Source organism: Alternaria atra (assembly GCF_907166805.1).
Source record: "Alternaria atra isolate CS162 genome assembly, contig: 25, whole genome shotgun sequence".
NCBI lineage: Eukaryota > Fungi > Ascomycota > Dothideomycetes > Pleosporales > Pleosporaceae > Alternaria > Alternaria atra.
The window spans coordinates 3,601,679-3,620,611 of record NW_025091323.1 but is presented as its reverse complement, the minus strand read 5'-3'; the positions used below and the strand labels follow the sequence as shown (position 1 = coordinate 3,620,611).

At 51.9% G+C, this 18,933-nt stretch overlaps 7 protein-coding genes across 7 annotated transcripts; 4 read left to right on the top strand and 3 right to left on the bottom strand.

Moving 5' to 3' along the window:
* Window positions 1–1,119: 1,119 nt before the first annotated feature.
* On the top strand, window positions 1,120–2,470 carry ALTATR162_LOCUS6277 (uncharacterized protein; the record flags this gene model as incomplete). Its single annotated transcript, XM_043313898.1, has 3 exons — window positions 1,120–1,373; window positions 1,420–2,180; window positions 2,232–2,470. The coding sequence occupies 3 exons, from the start codon at window positions 1,120–1,122 to the stop codon at window positions 2,468–2,470; spliced, it is 1,254 nt and encodes a 417-aa protein (XP_043169833.1).
* Window positions 2,471–3,130: 660 nt separating this feature from the next.
* ALTATR162_LOCUS6276 (uncharacterized protein) lies at window positions 3,131–4,006 on the top strand (the record flags this gene model as incomplete). Its single annotated transcript, XM_043313897.1, has 1 exon — window positions 3,131–4,006. One exon carries the CDS (start codon window positions 3,131–3,133, stop codon window positions 4,004–4,006), a length of 876 nt encoding a protein of 291 aa, XP_043169832.1.
* Window positions 4,007–4,286: 280 nt separating this feature from the next.
* On the bottom strand, window positions 4,287–5,101 carry ALTATR162_LOCUS6275 (uncharacterized protein; the record flags this gene model as incomplete). Its single annotated transcript, XM_043313896.1, has 2 exons — window positions 4,287–4,731; window positions 4,773–5,101. 2 exons carry the CDS (start codon window positions 5,099–5,101, stop codon window positions 4,287–4,289), a joined length of 774 nt encoding a protein of 257 aa, XP_043169831.1.
* Window positions 5,102–5,846: 745 nt separating this feature from the next.
* Window positions 5,847–7,499, top strand: ALTATR162_LOCUS6274 (uncharacterized protein; the record flags this gene model as incomplete). Its single annotated transcript, XM_043313895.1, has 2 exons — window positions 5,847–6,367; window positions 6,419–7,499. The coding sequence occupies 2 exons, from the start codon at window positions 5,847–5,849 to the stop codon at window positions 7,497–7,499; spliced, it is 1,602 nt and encodes a 533-aa protein (XP_043169830.1).
* Window positions 7,500–7,661: 162 nt separating this feature from the next.
* Window positions 7,662–10,958, bottom strand: ALTATR162_LOCUS6273 (uncharacterized protein; the record flags this gene model as incomplete). Its single annotated transcript, XM_043313894.1, has 1 exon — window positions 7,662–10,958. One exon carries the CDS (start codon window positions 10,956–10,958, stop codon window positions 7,662–7,664), a length of 3,297 nt encoding a protein of 1,098 aa, XP_043169829.1.
* Window positions 10,959–13,052: 2,094 nt separating this feature from the next.
* On the top strand, window positions 13,053–16,367 carry ALTATR162_LOCUS6272 (uncharacterized protein; the record flags this gene model as incomplete). The annotated part of the gene is made up of 2 exons (XM_043313893.1): window positions 13,053–15,366; window positions 15,418–16,367. The coding sequence occupies 2 exons, from the start codon at window positions 13,053–13,055 to the stop codon at window positions 16,365–16,367; spliced, it is 3,264 nt and encodes a 1,087-aa protein (XP_043169828.1).
* A 549-nt stretch (window positions 16,368–16,916) lies between these two features.
* On the bottom strand, window positions 16,917–18,612 carry ALTATR162_LOCUS6271 (uncharacterized protein; the record flags this gene model as incomplete). Its single annotated transcript, XM_043313892.1, has 2 exons — window positions 16,917–18,396; window positions 18,446–18,612. 2 exons carry the CDS (start codon window positions 18,610–18,612, stop codon window positions 16,917–16,919), a joined length of 1,647 nt encoding a protein of 548 aa, XP_043169827.1.
* Between the last annotated feature and the right edge of the window lie 321 nt (window positions 18,613–18,933).

Genomic DNA, 18,933 nt, shown 5'->3' with positions numbered 1-18,933 from the left:
TCATGTTCATCGGACTACAAGCAGAATACAGCAGGTACCTGGTGTATCTCTAGGAACCTACCGCTCTTCCCGTCTATCCCGCACCCGGGCTTCGCACGATGCGACCGGGTAAAATAAAGTGGCGCCTAATCAAGATGAAGTTTTCGTCGGGATCGCGCTTGGATTTGTCCGTTCACTTCCCTGACCGAACAGCGTCATCAGATCGATATAGAAATCTTATCCAGGGAGAGACCCCAGTGTATCGATCGCATTCAGCTGGTATTCATGTTAGGATATGCTTAGGCGCTGATGTTCCTACCTCCGTGGAGCCATCTCAAAAAAGTGAAGTAGCCCACACGGCTCGGCATTCACCTGGTGCAGCCACTGGCACAAGTCTCCGGCAGTCCCGTCCTATCCGTCACCCTGTCTACCTTTGGTAAATCCGCAGCCGAGGGCTCCAATAACCCGGCATCCAATGATACTTCCCCGCTAACGCGTCTTACACTCATTTACGAGCGTCAAATCCGCGCCAGCTCCTTCCTTCTACTCACCTAAGGGGCGAGACTCATGCTAACCCACGTGTAGCGGAGTTTTGGAAACGCCTCGCCAAATCCTGCGAGGCGACCTCGGCATTTGCCATTTGCCAGACGCCTATTCGGTGATAGATCATGCACCAAGGAGCTTTTCGAACCCTTTTCGAACCCTTTTCGAACGCCTGAAGAATATTGGCGAATAAAACTTCAGTATGCCATAAGCTCAAGGGCCACCCCCAACTGACTCGATGTCTATCAATGCCTACTCGGAAACAACAGACCGAGTTAATGGGTCTGAAAACAGCACGATCTTGTACGGCACAGGTATCCTATACCAACATTAGACTAGATGGAGGCGAGTGTTGGGTTGCTTCCTGCAAGTATTTGAAGGCACATGCAGCCTCGAAACTTCAGACAGGGCATCGCCACGTTTTGCTCACGCCTCTTTCATCTCCTAATATTAATACAGTAATCGCTAGCTCGTGTTGGCCTTTCATCCGGAACCTTATTCAAAGTCCCCCACCGTTTCAGTCATTCGTTTGTCTTCATCCTCACAAGCCTTTCCAGACCTTCGACCTCCCATCTTTACCCGGTTCGAAACGGCATCATGCGTACCGCTGCACTACTTTGGTTTGCACCTGCGGCACTAGCCAGCGCCATCCCTTCCTTCGAAGAGGCTTCTCCCGCTGTCTCATTCGACAAGAGGCAGAATGTCTCTCCCAGTTTCCTCGGGGGAAAAATCCTGCAGGCTGATTTGTATGCCGGTGTTGCCGCCATCAATCAGCAGATATACCAGGCTACTCAGAAGCCTGACCAGTTCAAGAAATGCAACCCCCTGAACCTCATTGTTCGCAAGGAATGGTAAGTCTCCGGCAACCGATGCATCAACTGTAGCTCACAAAATTAGGGCGACTTTTACTACATCGGAGAAGAATGACTATGTCAAAGCTGTCCAGTGCATCTCTAAGCTGCCTCCCAAGACGCCTAAGTCTGAGTGCCCGGGCTGCCAGAACCGATACGATGATTTTGTTGCCACTCACATCAAGCAAACGTTCTCCATTCACAACACTGGCAACTTCCTCCCATGGCACCGTTACTTCACCTATGCTTACGAGCAAACCCTCCGTAACGAGTGTGGTTACAAGGGCTATCAACCGTATTACAACTGGCCACGATGGGCTGACAACCCGATGAAGAGCCCCGCTTTGGACGGCTCTGCTACCTCTATGGGCGGCAACGGTGTTGCAGGATGCAGCAACCAGACCTTCTATGGTATCCCAACCAACGACGCACCTTTGATCAAGATTCCCAAGGGCACTGGTGGAGGCTGCGTGACCTCTGGTCCATTCAAGGATTGGTCTGTCAACCTTGGTCCAGTCTTCACCGACTCTCTCTGCACTCCTCCTAACCCGATAACCGACTTTACTGACCCCAACGCGGGACTCGGATACAACCCCCGCTGCCTGAAGCGTGACATCTCTGCCTGGACTTCCAGCCAGTGGACCAACGATGATATGGTTGTCAAGCTGCTCAACAGTCCTGACATGAAGACCTTCTGGTACGACATGCAAGGTGGCGACCCAGCCTTCACTGAATTCATGGGTGTGCACACTGCTGGTCACTTTACCGTGGGTGCCGACCCCGGCTCGGACTTCTTCACTTCTCCTGGTATGTTTTCCTATCTTCGCTGCACAAGGACGCTCGGTTAACATTGAACAGGTGACCCATGGTTCTACTTCCACCACGGCCAAATTGACCGCGTATGGTGGTCGTGGCAGAACATGAGCCCTGCCGACAGGACCAACGCCATCTACGGAACAATTTTCCTCGGTGACCCTACCGCACCGGCGACCAAGCTCACCGACATCATGACCCTCGGACACGCTTACCCTGGAAACATTACTGTTGGTGATGCAATGAGCACTATGGGAGGACCCTTCTGCTACACCTACATCTAAACATGGTCTCTGAACTGTATCTGGCCCTTCCTGTATATACTTGACTTATACATATTGCTGTTGAGCTCAAAAATAGACCAAGCATGCGTATCCGATGCGATCGAAATAGACTAGCAATCAAGAGAATCCATTGCCATTTTCGTAACAAGTGCGTGACAAGTACAAGCCTTGTCTAGACCGCACAAGCATGGCGAATCAGAAAACCTTAAGTATCGCGAATCTTCATATCAGAATAGAACGTGGAAGCTAACACGATCTAACGCATGTTCCGCAGCGCTAAGCGGTCACCATACCTGGGCTGCATATGTCCCGCAACGAATATGAATGGGCGGGGTCTCTCCATCCAAAAGCGCGGAGACCCTGCAGTGCCAACGCATCACCGCTGAAGAAGAATCGAGGGCAGTCATGTCCTCCAATCCCTCCGACCACGCCCGTTTCAAACGCTGTTTGGGATTACAGCCACCCTGAATCGGAGCGCCCCTCGAACATTATTGGCATAACAGAGTCAGAGTTGTAGGATTCGCGATTCGTGATTCAAGTGAACCCTTACCCCGCTAAGATTATAGCTCCCCCCGACTCTCTGGATCCAGGGGGCGACGAAAGTTACGACACCTATCGCAAGAGACGACGAACATAGCAGAGCCCAATAATCACTCAACCATGAACGTCGACCCTGTAACTGGGAAACCCCTCCCCTCAACTGCCATCCAACGCATCCTCTACCTTGCGCCCAAAGTCCACATCTACCAGATCCCACCCGCAACCTCTACAAAGGGCTACCAAGCCTCTACCTGGACAGCCGACAACAACAAGCTGCAAATCTTCACCGCTCGATTGCGCGTCCTCGAGACGTCAATTCCACTCAATGACGAGCAACAAAGCAACGACGATGCAGAGGAAAAGGTCACGACAACACTCCTACTGGAGGACCCAAAAACCGGCGATCTATTCGCCGCAGCACCATACACAAGCGAGAGGACAGTAGAACAAGCATTGGACAGCAGCCGCTTCTTCGCCATCACCGTAGTAGGCGACGGCAGAAAAGCAATTCTGGGCATGGGCTTCGAGGAACGCAGCGAAGCCTTTGATTTCAGCATTGCGCTGCAAGACGCCCGCCGCGTACTCGGTTTTGAACAAAACCCCACTTCAACGTCGTCATCATCCCGCTCCTCGAAATCCGCACAAACGCCCGTCGCCGAAGAACCGAAACGCGATTTCAGCCTCAAGGCTGGCGAAACGATATCGATAAATCTGGGGGGCTTGAAGGGAAGGCGGTCGAGATCACATGAAGGGGGTGAGAAGAGTGAGGAGGGCGACCGCAAGAGCGAACAAGATGCGCTGTTTAGTATAAAGCCACCGCCGGGCAGTGGGGGTGGTGCAGGTCCTGGGTTTCTGCCACCGCCGCCTAGTGCGAAGAGCGTCAAGGAGGAGAGGAGAAGGAGTAGGCAGAACTTTGATGCTGCAAGCTTCCAGCCGCCTAAACAGACGGCCGAGGACTTGGGCTTTGATGATGGCGAATTTGGAGAGTTCCAATAAGGCAGAGTTAGGAAGAAGAAGTGGGGGGTATTTTGTGCATGTTTAGCATTGGAGTTTATTATTTGCACTGGTCTAGGTCTTCCACGCATGGGAGGCGTTTTGCAATTACGATATATCAAGACGTTAAAAAGGTTTCCGCATTGCAGAATGTGTGCGTGTGTATCGTGGAGTTTGAAAAAAAATACCGAGGTGCGTTGGGTATATCAATCTACCGATGCGTGTAGGAACCGCTCAAAACCAAACGCCAGAATTCCATTACCGGAAATGCCCTAATCGTCCCTCAAGAATATGTCCAACCCTGCGCCTCCTCGTATAATGTCTCAATATCCCGAATCAGATCCTCGGGCTTCTCTCCACCCTCGCAATCCTTAAACTTGCCCCCATCGGTCACACACCGCACCTTGTTATCCAGTCTCACGGTGCAGCTCGTCGTCACGCCTACATCGCTACTATGCTGTACGCTGTCCCTCAGGAGACCCATGCCATACGCGCCGTTCTCCTTGCTCATGCAATCGTTCAGCACGCCAAAGTCTAGGCCATGTTCCAACGCGCAGTCTTCGATGAGGGAGCGAGCGGGTATCTCGGAATAATCGTTGGTAAGGCAGTTGGTGAAGCCAAGGTATAATTTCAGATCGGGGTACTCGGATGCGGCGCAGAGCATGACGATGTCGCCTAGGCATTCGGTCTGGCCGTGTTTGCACTCGACGCCGTCGTCTGCCGTTAGGCTGTGTGTTTGTCAGCTACATGGTTTGCTTTGCGCGTGGACAATGTGACGTGCCTTCCTATCATGCTCAATCGGAAGTCTACCTTATCCGACACATTCGCCATGGCGGGCAAGACGAGCTTCTTCAGACAATCCCGCGCATCCGGGCACTTGGACATGATGTGTACATCTACTGGTACTTTGGTGTCGGTCTCGTCATGCATGTCTGTACAGGTGAATGTACGCGCCAGCCAGAAAAGGCTGAATAGCAGCACAAACGCCGCCACTTGGAGGCGCGTTTTCCTTGTCTTGCGAGATGCCATTGTCTCGTCGGGTGGCGGCGCGTTTATATCCTCGTGCGTGTTTGCGAGGAAGGGCACCTTCTCTTCCATTGCATGGAACGGTGTCGGGGCCGCCATGAGATTTTATGTAGGGCTTCGTCTAGGCGTAATAGGTGGTAGGTGGTCTGGACGTTAAGCCGACTAACTAGGGCTGTTGGGCTGGCTTGCTAGATACGATGGGCTTGTGATGCGATGAAAGTAGTCGAATGGGGAAAGATGGAACTGATAGGCCTTCGGGCTTATTGCTGATAGCGTGATTGACTAGGGCTATGAGTGGCGCATCTAGGTACCAACAACAACAAAACAAAACAACCTAAACTCGGTATCTAGTGAGCGTTGAACAAGTTGAGAAGACACATTCCTGCGTGGCACTATGCCACTCTCTAGATTCTGATATGTAATGCACTTGCTAAACGCGTGAAAAGAGCCGAGGGGAACAGAGCACGGCAGAACAATTAGCCGTCATGCTGGAGCCGTGTGGCGTTATACACGAATGCTACACCGAGCTTCGGAGGGGCTACACAGATCCTACCTCATGAACGACTGATCTGCTGGGCGCGTAAAGCTTGCAATCCCATGCCTCCTTTTCCCTTTCGCTTCTTTCGCTCATGATGGAATGACTCTTTGACTTGTTAACATTCTAATTACCCCACTTGGACATTGACTTGTTCTGCCACTGGCGAGGCTGCACCCAATCCCCTGTCCACCTTCCGCTTCCAGATTCGATAACACATGCGGTAGCCCTGCTGCATCATCTCCCAAGGTCCGTTCCTGAAGTCTGGCACCAACCCGAAACATGGCGTCAGATGATCAACAAGACGCGGCATCTGCTGCGATTCAAGCATTGACCGGCTTTATCAATACGGGCACCTTGCTTGATCTAGCCCAGCAATTCTCGGCAACTTACAGTCATCTGGCTAAAACTTCCACCGAGCACTTTCTAGTTACACCCGTCACGGCACTACCCACGGGGAAAGAGAAGGGCAAATTCTTGAGCATCGATGTTGGTGGCACGAATCTAAGAGTGGGATTCGTTGAGCTAATCGGAGAGCCAGATGGTGGCGCAGAAGATGAGCGGACACGGAGCAGCACGGTTGGGGAGAATGTATTTGCTCGGATCAAGAGAAGTCATGACAGGAATTGGCCTATTGGGGACCACCTGAAGATGGACCAAGCTGAAGACTTGTTTGCCTGGATTGGTGACTGTATCGCCGAGGTTGTCAAGAGCGCTCTTAAAGAGCAGGAGACTACGAAACATGTCACATCCCCTCTAGGTGATGAGATTCTGCTCGGTATCACCTTCAGTTTTCCGATGGCGTAAGTGTGAACTCGCATGTACACTAGGATACTTCGCTAATAGACATCTAGGCAAACCCGCATCTCAGAAGCGACCCTGCTGCCAATGGGCAAAGGATTCGCCATAACTTCAGACCTGAACCTGGGCAAGATGCTTCTCGCTGGCTATGCACGATACTGTCACGCGGATGATTCAGCCAGCCAACTCAACCATTCCAAGTCACAATTGCCAAGAATACGGGTAGCGGCCATTACCAACGACACGGTAGCAACATTCGCGTCTCTTGCCTATGCAGCCAAAGCGGCACCTAACAGCCGCGTAGCCATGGGCCTCATTGTCGGCACTGGCACCAACGCTACCGTACCAATGAAGCCAGAGAGTCTTCATCCTGACAAGAGAAGTGCACTCTCAAACCCCGATGCCGTGGAAACTGTGGTCATCAATACGGAGTGGACGATTCGTGGCACGGACAAGCCTTTGGTCGACCTGAACATCAAGACGCCCTGGGACATGACACTCGATGCCAACAGCGATGCACCAGGCTTCCAGCCATTCGAGTACATGACCTCTGGACGGTATCTCGGCGAAATTGTACGATTAGTGTTTGTTGATGTTGTATCAAAAGAGGAAGACGTGCAAGTACCGTCATCACTAATGCTCAAAAACTCGCTACCAACGCGCTTCCTATCGGAGGTCGTCGCACGAAAGGGGGGTCGTATCGTACAGCAAGAGCTTGAGAGTAGATACCCAGACGCAGAGTCCTCGGAAGACTTTTTCTGGACAGTCGACAAGGTGGAATTGATACGGGATATTGCTGAGGCTGTTCAGCAGCGCTCATCGGCGCTTATCGCTGCTGCTTGCGTCGGGCTGCTCAACTGTGTAGGCGACGTCGCGCTAGACAAGCCACAAGCCTCAACCAATGGTGCGCATACAAAGGGCAAACGCGAGATAGAAGAGCTGTTTATTGCGTATGCTGGAGGAACTATTTCACAGTATCCAAAGTGGCTCCAGACGTGTCAGCAGTGGATAGATATTCTGGTCGAGGAGGGTTCATCGGCGAACCAGAACAAGCAAGTCACGCTCAAGGAGGCCAAGGACGGAGGCATTGTCGGCGCCGGGGTACTTGCGGGCATGACCGATGAGATAGTATGAGAGTCAGTCAAGAGCATTATCATAGTATCATCAGAGAGAAGAGCCTCATAGCCAGAACAAAGCTACACAGGCTTCAGACACATTCCAAGTAGCCAAAATGAAAGCACACGATACCCAGAACCACCTCTAGCTCTACCTTTAGCTCTACCTCTAGCTCTACCTCTATCTCACAGGTAATTGTGCCTGCCACTCCGGATCAACCTTACTCTGCTTGAAGAAACTCTTGCCTCTCAACCACTGCCGGTACGCCTTGTACCTCTTCTTGGCCGTATCTTCCTCCTCAACATCCAATGGGTTCTCCTTGACCCTTAGAAACTCTTCAAACTCCTCGATATCCTCTTCTGGCGTCTGGAACTTGCTTCCAATAGACTGCGACTGTGGGGGCGGCTGCTGGATATCAGAGTAGACGTGTGGATAGAGATTGTACGTTTGTGGGTATGAGTAAGAAGGTGCGTGGGAGAAGGGTGTGCTGACTGACTGCGAGGTCATGGGGCGGGCAAAGGAGTGGTGGGCCGAGCGATCCATGTCTAGGCGAGGTAAATCAGAGAGAGTGATCTGCACGCCGTCTTCGTCAAAGTCTTTTGGTGCGGGGATGCTGCCTTCGGTCATGGAAAGGTAATCGTAGAATTCCATTGCGCTAGGGTCGTCGGCGCTGGGCATTTCACTGCTGATTACGAGAGGTAGGTTGAGTGGGTGCTCAATGTAGCGGGCGTATTCTTCTTCTTCGCCGTGGGATACCGATGGGTTCATGCTGTTCTCGTAGAATTGCGTTAATGTCCACTGGTGGACTAGGGCTTTATCGGCGGGCTTGAAGCCGGGCTTGATTGTAGATGAGAGACCAGTTGATGTCGACGCTGAATTTGCCAAAGACTGATATGCTGATGGCGGAGGGGCTGGTGGGTAGGTTTCGAAGTGTGGATCTCGGAGAATCGAATGTCGGACTGATGAATCAACGCTAAGATGTAGATCTCTCCTGCGATTGTTAGGAATGTGATCAGGTTTTAACTCTGTCTCGCTGGACGGATCAAATATGGTCACGCCTTTTCGAGGACCTTTCTTTCCGTCTCTTCCATGTGCGTCGTGATCTTGTTGCTTGGTGCGAGGAACAAACGGTGACATGTTTTCCTTGCGAGTTGGATATGTTCCATCTCTGCTATCCCGACCTGGCCGTGGCTTAGCTAAACGAAAGGCGAAGATCTTGAGATACGATGAGATGGCTAATGGCCTGTAGTACTCGAGCCAATAGTCATCACGAAAGCTGATAAAGTCAAACGCCGTTTCTTCAGTTGGTCGAGCTGGCATGACTGAAGGTGGTAATTTGCGCTGTTGAAGATGCGAAAGTGTATACCATTGAATATAATCGCGTCGCGTGCGTTCGAGGAATGCTTTTGGATCTTGATGATGCAGATAGTAATCTGTTGATAAATCCCACAACATTGGTTGGCGTTGATGGTAGACATAATTGCCTAGGAACAGATTGTAGGCCTCTTGACGCTGCGAGTCGAGGAAGGAGTTGTGATAGTAGCGCTTGAAGCTCTCAACCATGTCACGCGAACTACTTTGCCACTGATTGATCTTCCGGTACGTAGCCATCGTGTTAACGAGATGTGAGCCACCATACTGAATCGCAATGGTATCACCGTGTCCGTGGAACATCTGCGTGAAGAGTTCAACACAGTCGGAATCGTACTCCACTGTGTTGCCGGAGATGACACCCAACGCTTGCAGCTGTCGACCTAGCGCCCGCTTTCCAATGACAAATTGAGCAGCATTTGTTCTATCCAAGCAGTCGATGCAGTTTGTCCGCGCCACTCCATTTTGAACTTGAGGTGCATCAAACTCGTCGTCGCCGTTACGGAAGAATCCAGTCTTACGCAAGACCTTTTCGGCCAGATTCTCCAAGGTGCCAATGACATCTTGCCCTCTCGTCTTGGCCGCCCTTGACATGTCAAACGCTTCATAGATTATCTTTTTGTCATTCGGTAGGGACTGGTTGAGGTAGTCGATAGCGTGTTTGTACTCGTAGAGCAACTTGGATTCTCTCGGGGTTCGCTCTCGCGCCTTGATGAGGTTGAGGACGTATACAGGAGCACCATACCGCTCAAACAAGTTGTCAAAGTGCAGTCCTGCCGCGCTGTAAAAGGGATCCACGAGGCTCAGGTCGATGTCGGGCTTTGGCGTCACACCAGTATTGTCTTGAGTCCAATATAGCGGTATGCTACCACGGTGTTGGACATAGGATGTGTAGGACGGATTTGCATACAGTCGTGGCCCAGGAGCATGGAAGGACGTGGTAGTCTGCTCAGACACAATCTGTTCTGTCTCGACGTCATTGGCGACATATCCGAGGTCATTCGTCCCGCGCTTGAGGAAACGAGCACCCGCGAAATGTCTTGATCGCCGAGCAATGATGGTAAGGTACACGCGTCGCCCAAATATATCCAGCGAAGACTGGTCCACGTACCCATGTATTACTGGGTGGCACCAATCGTACACATTTTTCAATGCATCTCGCGCAGGGTTCAGGAGATGATGGTTCCAGACAAACATGTTCTGGAAATCGCGTTCAGGGTTGGAGATACCTTCACCAAGTGCAGTCCGTTGATGAATGATGTTCTGTTGCAAGCTTCTTGTCACGTTGTAAGAATAGCTAAAGTAAAAAGATCGTGTGAGGTCCATGTTGTTGAGGATAGACAAGAATCTCGCTTCTTCCGGGTTGCGGTCTTTCTGGTACCTTGATGTTGATCCAGTCGTTAGTGGAACCATGTCCGTACCATCGACCTGGTAGATATAATGGCCGCCCAACATTGCCACTTGTGATCTTTTCGATATCAGAAGCATGTAGTACGCTTCCGTGAACCGGATGAAGCCTAATAGACCCCACGTGCTGCACTTTAGTTTCATGCCTCCTGTGGCCTTGTTACCGTCAGCTATGGTATCCAGAAGCTGATGCATCTCTCGCCGATTGTACACTATATCATCTTCGAAGATGTTCAAGTGCCCAGGTGCAGCAGTCCGGTCAATCTTCAGCACGCGAAACTGCCTGTCTGTGATATCGGCACCGATGAGGTAGAAGCGGGTACTGGTTTCGTAGAGCGAGAATTTGTGCATTCTCTTAATCCCGCTCTCGCCGACATTCTGGTAGGTGGAGCCCTTGACCTTGTGAACAGTGGACGGAGAGGATGGTCTGTGAAACGATACGTTGACATTTGGGTTCTCTTCTTCACCGCCAAACTTGGTAGATTCCGACTCTCTGCGTGGTTTCCCGTGGCCAGGTAGCTTTTCAAGGTCGGCCTCCGGTTTAAATTCAAGTGGAGAGGTTTGCGGGCTTCCGACAGCAGTTGACGACTTTTCAATATCGTCTAGCTTTTCCTGACTGCTGGTGCGCGATGCCGTAGCCCTTGACGCCACGGAACTGGCTCGTTCTGGAGAACTCAACCTTGACTTTGACCTCTCCATCATGCGCGGTTAGTGACTGAGATATAGCTTATTAACGAATGAGAGAAGACAGAACTTGTCACGCGGTCACAGCGTGGTGGTCGGAAATTTGGTGCGGTGGCGCGTGCGGATGACACAAGACAACCACTGGCTCAGGCTTAGTGCTTCCTTTTACACACCGTTTCAAGATGCAAAGATGCAAAGGAAGCTACAAAAAGAAGGAGGCTTAGTTCTCTGGAAGGGGCCGTGTCGTAAGCCAAAAAGGCAAAGTTGCTGTAGCTTCCCGGCCTATGCCCCACTTGGCCATGCGAGGGCTTGGCGTACGTCAGCGCACCTATCACTTACGAGTGACGCTGAGCTACAACCTTCAGAAATACGGACAAATCAGAACGCATATGAGTATGTACATTGAGCGATGATTAGCGCTACCTATAGCAAGCCTCTTTGAAACAGTCTTTGGTCTTGGGTTTGCAGACAGGTTAAGCTTCTTTTGTATCTAGGTAGTATTGTCACGAAGTCAACGACCGCCGAACAGACCAGCGAACGCTTGAAGCAGTCTCGCAGCATAACAGATGGTTCGCTATACGCTGGTCGAGATTTGTAATAGTAAGCTCAAACAGCATGAGCCAACTATCTACATATCAAAGACCATGTTGCTCTCGCCAGCATGTTCATTATCATTCCTTCCTATGTAGATGTAACTTCATTCATAGCAGCCTCGTTTCCAAAGCCATGGTGAACGACAGCCCCTTAGTCTCCGTCATCATCGAAACCATGCTATCAGTGTCCGCTATAGTCGTCAGTATCGTCTGGGTGATCATTATGCACGACAGTAAGCACTCGTCCAGAGCCGCTCGAACGAGCTGGATAGGATACAGGATTCGCTCACTTGTTTAGACGAGCAAGGCAATATGGTTTTGGAAGGATCAATGACACGCGAATAAGACTCCAGGTATTAAAAGCCGCAGTTTTGCCTGAGTAGCTAGGCTGTATCCCATAAAGAGAGAGATATATATATCAAAAAGTCTATTTGGTGATGTTTTGTCAATACTAAACAAGTGCAGTCTTCAAGTCGTCTCTTTGTGCAATCCCACGCGACGCGCGACGCGCGCATGAGTCAGTGTGAGTATTGTTCATGGCAGCACAGCAGCCCTCAAGTCGTTTTCAACGTAGGATGAGCAAGGATGCTTGGATTCAATATCCGCTGACGACGAAGGGTAACCTAGCAGATATTCGGCTGCTCCCGGGTCTTAGATGTATTACGTGGTGTGTGCGTTATTCTCCGAGAGTCCCAGCGTACGGGAGGGGCGGCAATTGCGATGGTTAACAGCATGAGCATGAAGGCAGAAGGAAAGGAGGAACGACATGAACCGACGTTATGAGGACGCGTCGGAACATGGCCAAAAGCAAACGTTGATCAGTTCTTTTGAGGACATGCATGAGTGAACATGAGTCGTGAAGTGCCTGTGCATGAGGACCGGCAGCTGAACGGCGTGCATGTTCAAGCAGACAGTCAGGCATAGCAGCAGCAGCAAGAACAGATGATAGGCGGAAGGTTTTACAATCGCAAATGAGCAAAGGCAGGGTACAAACGTGGGATGTCGAGAAGAGGCGTTTCTTGTCGGTATAAGAGAGATGGTATGCGAGGGGTTAAAGTTCGTGGGCGACTCAACTGAGACTAGCACATGGCCCATGCCGCAGCAAACCACGGCATCGCGTATCCCTGAGGAGGTTCAATTCGCCTCGGGCGCCCGCTGCCCGATGTGCAATTAAACACAGGCGTCCCATCTCTTCGGCGAGTTTTTGTCTTTTTGGTACCTTTCTGGATCTTTGGGCCCTCTGGACGTCTCTGCAGTTTGGAGTCTTGTTTCGCTATTTACACCCACCGGCTGGAATTAGACGCGCATGATTACCGGACCCGGGGACTCTGCATGCCAACCATGCACTGATCATCAACTCTGCAGCATTCCAGACAGAGTGACATAGACGGCATACCAATCTGGATTACGGCCTTCTCTCGTGCAGCACGCGGCGGAAATGGATAACCACCATCCCGTGTGCTCTTCCCCCACCGGTGCAAGTGCAGCCACCGGGGCCCCGGCGACCCAGACCTTGATGTCGCGACGGCGCGACTCCCTCCCATCGTCTGTCAAGACAACGGATGCTCGACCGACCAAGCGCACGCCTAATTACATACGCACTACAGCCGCCTCGCCCCAGGTTATTTCGTCCCTGATCGATCAGCTGTCGGCTATATCCATTCCAGCGCATAATCATTTCGAGAACCTCCTCGTCGGCTACGACAACGGCCTCTCCGTATCCGCTGCGCCCAGTGTACGCACCCATTCGGAGAAGAACTCGATCGCAGGACATGATGGAATTTCGGTGGACCATGGCAACTACCACAGTTCAATAAGGGACCAGAACGACCTGTACCCCGACGACGCATGCGAACCGCCTGTCATCCGAACGTCTAAGCCGCCATCCGGCCTGTCGCCCCTTACCGCCCCCAAGAAACCAAGCAAAGCGCATTCGCTCAGCAGTTATATTGGACGCAGCGGCGGCAGCTCGTGCTCCCTACAATCGACCCATTCAAATAGGTCAGGGAGCAGTTTCGGTAACATCAGTGTCGAAGCAGGTGTACCGCGCCAGTCGGTTGGCAGCGCCAGATCGTCCGTCGAGAGCAAGAGGAGCCTGAAGGGGCACAAGAGCTTAATGTACATGAGCTCGCGAGAGCGACTACGACAAAAGGAGACCGAACGGAAGCGCGTGACCGTACACAACCTCGACGATATCCCCACTGGCTCCCCCTCGAAGAAGATTGCGCTCCAACTCTTCCCCTACGAGGACACGATCAGCGAAGAGCCCTCCTCTGCGAAAGAAGAACAACGATCACTGGAGACAGTAGCCGAATCATCGAGATTTGCCCAGCGGCATCCCAGCAGGAATAACAGCCCAAGACGACTACGTATGAACCTAGTTGATGCTCATCATCTCGAAAGCCCATCAGACAGCGGACTCATCCCCGAGCGCGGGTCATCCCTGAAGCACACAGGCAGCCCCGCGCGCAAGAGCAAGAAGCGCCGACCGGGGGAGAAGAGCCGTCCAAAGTCTCAGAAGACGGATATGGTTCCAGAAGTGGAGAATAAGATGGACCCCGAGGCACAGAGGAAGAAGAATATTTTGGAAGAATTGGAACAAGAAGAGAACGAGGTCGCTCAAAGGATCCGAGAACTCAGAGACCAAAAACTGCGGAGAGATAAGTTAGCCGGAAAGATGCCTGTTGATGCACACGCAGGGGCAACACCACCTAGGGTGCCTCGCGTTTCATCCATTCCTAGTCCCGAGTTGTCGCCCACCTCGACGGTTTCAAGCGTGTCAGAGGACGAAAGGAGGGTGCAGAACTCGACAAAGGCGCATAGGGTGCTTGGAATATCACAAGAAACGGCATTAGCAGCCGAGAAGCTAACGGAAAGGCCGATGGACAGGCCGGCCGAAAAAGCAGAAGGTGACAGGCCTAACCTCTCGGTACCACCACAACCACGCAACCTGCGCCACTCGCGGCACCGAAGTCTGACATTGAATGACGGTGATGAGCTTACCCCACTTCCGATCGATTACACGCTTGCGCTCCAGAGTCTGGACGAGTCTGCGCCGACGCCGACCATACTAGACCCACGGCTGTCAAGATCGCCCGGTGCTGCAAGCATCATCTCGAAAGCAACCAAGTCAAGTAGCGAATCCTCTGTCCCCCAACGAGCAAACTCACTACTGGCCGTCGGCGGGAGATCTGCGCTCGGGCGTCGAGCGGCGACTAGTTCGGTCATCATGGGCAAGTCTTTAAAACACAAGCACTCCTCCAGTGTGACCGAGGATCCAACAAGCAGACTGGCACCACCCTCTCGAGCGGCCAGTGAAGAGCCCATTACTCGACACTGCTCAATGCATGTTGTGTCTCCTCCGCCAGAGTCGCACAGTATGCAATTGCAACGCAAACGCACAAGTAGCAGCAAGAGGTGGTCGCACCCCGATCTGCCGGCCAAGGCAGAGAAAGAGCACAATGACAAGATCGATCGGAAGGAGGAAAAGTCCAGATCGGCCGCAGTGCAAAGTCCACCACACCCGATAATCGAGGAGCGACCTGCAAGTTTAGATTCCATCGACCTGGACGTGCACCAATACCTAGATTCAGCACGTCTCTCACAGAAGATCCGGCATCCACAAACGGGGAGAATTATTTCGTTCTCAGAAGTCGGTGACCCTAACGGCTTTGCTGTTTTTGTCTGTGTTGGTATGGGATTGACTAGATATGTGATGGCATTTTACGATCAGCTCGCTGCGACTCTGAAGCTGCGTTTGATTACACCAGATCGTCCTGGTATTGGAGGCAGCCAAGCTGATCCGAACGGGACGCCTCTCAGCTGGCCTGGTATGTGGATACTTGTCATCCCAAGAGAAATTTTGAGCTAACATCTATCAGATGACGTACTCGTGATATGTCAGTCTTTGAAAATCAGCAAGTTTTCCATGCTTGCGCACTCCGCAGGCGCCGTTTACGCATTGGCAACATCTCTACGAATGCCACAACATATCCGTGGTCGCGTACACCTTCTTGCGCCCTGGATACCGCCATCGCAAATGGCACCCATCGGCATCAGCCAGGATTCACCACCTACCCAGCAACTTCCGCGATCGCAACGCTTCCTTCGCGCTTTACCTCCATCTTTACTCAAGGTGGCAAACTCGACCTTCCTCAGTGCGACAAGCGCCAGCCTTCAGCGTACCGGACCGAAGACCTCGCCCAAGACTAGACGGAAAAGCATGGCCCCTTCACCAGTGCCACCACAGCAACCGTCAACCCGCCCATCACTAAAGGACACCCACCGACATTCGATGATGATGATGGACCAAGTTTTGCCGAATGCAAGCACGCTGACCTTGTCAAACCAAGACCCCAATAGTGAGGAGTCACAACGCATGCAGGAAATGCTCAGTATGGCCGAGCTCGAACGCCAACGCGCCTTTGACGAACGTCTGACTTTCGCCATCTGGGACCGTGCAACCGCAAACGCAAACCCCGCAACCGACCTAATTGTTTGTCTTGAAACCAAGCAAACTATCGGTTTCCGCTACGAAGACATCAATAGGCCCGTTGTCATCCACCACGGATCCAAAGACTCGCGTGTACCAGTCGACAACGTCCGATGGCTCGGCAAGCTCATGCGCAAGTGCGAAGTCCGTATTCTAGAGGGCGAGCAACACGGGCTCATGGCCAGTGCACAGGTCATGGGCAACGTGCTCACAGAGATGGCATCTGATTGGGAAGACTGGACGAGTCTTGCCCAAGGCAAGGGAACGGGCGAACAGCGCGCTGTTTCGAGGAGGAGAACTACGGAGAAGTTGAGAAGCCAAATGAGCTTCACTGGCTGAGCTTGTACACACAACACGATAAGAGCTGCAACTTACCAGCCTGGATGACAATATCTGTTATTGGATGATTTGCGACGGCCTGGATGTTTCGCAACCCTTTGAGAGCAAGCGTATGCGGTCTTCTTTTTGTTCCTTCTTTTTTTTTTTTTTTTGGTGGCGATAACACGACCTGAAATACCCCATACTAATCATCCCGTTGCTTTCTATCTCATTTAATTGCCTAGCTACTTTCTCTGCTTCTTTTTGGTTTCGTTTCTTTGGATACCCATTAGGTCTGGAGCGTTTTTTGCACGGACAGGATACATTTGGCCGGATATATGACGTAGATAGGATGGGGGGATACTAGATGACAAGGAAGTCTTGTGTGATATAAGCGGCTGTAATGAAATCGTTATACATCGCCCATTCGAATTCCACTGACTGCAGTTGTACGACGCATTGATAACGGGAAGCACAATGATGAGACCGTGATCAACCCAATACCGCGTCGATATCCAACTACGCACGCAGCGAAGACATCAGTGACACACGTCATTCTTGATTCCCACTTCAACCAACAGTATACGCGTCACTCCCCTTACCAAAAAGCAAATGCGGCTTCCTTTGCGCCAAGTCCAACACTGTCTGTGCAAACACCGAATTCGCCCACGCAAACCAACTCCGCGTGTACGACTTCCCAGACTGCACATTCACACTCTCATGCACCAGGCCTAAGCTACTCACATTCTTGACCGCAGCAAGACACGTCATAATCTCCTCATCGTCATCCGAAGTCATAGCTTGCACAAGGACAGCCATGGGCCACGCGTTTCGCACACCGACGTGGGGGCCGCCGATACCCGCGAAGTCGGAGCCAGTGAGGTAATATGGGTTACCGTTCTTCTCGAGGATCATCTTACGGGTGTTTTTGTAGATTTTGTTGTTCGCATCTGTGAAGCCGAGAAGAGGTAGAGCGAGTAGAGAAGGCAGATTAGCGTCGTCCATCAAGATGGAAGATCCATAGCCATCGACTTCAAATGCAAAGACCTCGCCATATTTCTTGTGCGTGACTACGCCGTGCTCCCACACACCCTTTTGGATTGTCTCGCCCCACGTCTGGACTTCATTTGCAATGTGTTTCTTTCCTGCCTTCTTGAGGATAGCAGCTGTGCGTAGGAGTTCGACGGCTATCATGGCGTTGGCGGGGATGAAGAAGCCGAGTATTGTGGCGTCGTCGCTGGGGCGGAAGGCAGAGCGGATGAGTCCTGTGCCGCCGTTGAGCGGGTTACCGAGACCGCTTAGGCTGAGTGTTTCGGTGCCGATGTTGGTTTGACGCTGCCATGTGTATTCGTTGCCTTGGTAAGCGCCTGTTTGCTCGTTGAACGTGGGCTTCGACTGCTCCTGGAGCACGCTGAGTAATGTATCGAGCGCGAGAAGCCAGCGTCCATTGATGAACTCGGTCGAGTCGGTGTGGTTGTGGAATTGGTTCGATAGGGAGAGGAAGTGAGCGAGCGAGTCTAATTCGTACTTGCATTCGAAAACGAATGATTGCTCGTAGTTTGGGTGTACGTTGTCGCCATCGCCTTGGAAGGTCGGGTTCAGGCCGCTTGGTGGAGGTGGTTGGAAAGCATTGCAGTACGGCGAGCCAATGACGTACTCTGCCTGTGTGTTGATGGCTCCCAAGATGAGCTGATGTATATCCTTGTCTTTCTTCGCTAGCAGCTGGTATTGTGCTAGTTGGTTTGTAGAGTCACGTAACCACTCGGCATTGATATCGCCTGTGACGATGAAGCTCTGCGCTCCCTTCCACGCCGCTGGATCCCAGTTTCGTTTCGAGGTCTTGTGTTTAACAGTCCCATCGACGTGCCATCGTACGGTCGTGTCTAATGTGTTGGGGAATGCGTTTTCGAAGAGACGAGCGAGGTCCTTGTCGACTATCTTGTCGTTCATGTCATCAATGACCTTTTCGACGAGAGGCGATTCGAAGGTTCGGCAGTACTTGGATGGCCGTTGGAAGGGTAGTTCCATGGGGCCTGTACTGTACGGTGGGCTGTCGGATGCATCAGCATGTGCCGCTTCTTGTGTGTGAATTTACATACTGTGGTCGCATCGCATAGTTCTTGTAGTCTGGACATGCTGCTTTGTACTTGAGCGGATCGATGGGAGGTCGTAGAGGCTCTTGCTCTCCGGCGTTATTTAGTCCCGCGGAGACGGATGAGAGGGTGAACAGAGCCCCTAGGGACAGAGATGCTATTGAAGACCTCATAGTCTATAAGAGAAGTCCAGACTGTCAACGTGAGGACTTGGAGCTCCCGCAAGTAGGGTCAGATTCAGTCGCGCGACGGTTATCGGGGATGGAGGAATATGAAAGTTGACAACACCAAGGGGAACGCGTTCAGCCAAAGACGTTACGCATGACTATACATAAACGCGACTCAATATCCGCATCATCGAAAGCCAGATGAAAGGATGACGAGGTTCAATTGCAGTTTAGATTGATGAGCTTCCTACCGACAGGCCGGCTTTCATGGGGACAGCACCCCACCACCTCCGCCAATAGGCTCGCGTTAAGTCCGCAGGGCTCGAG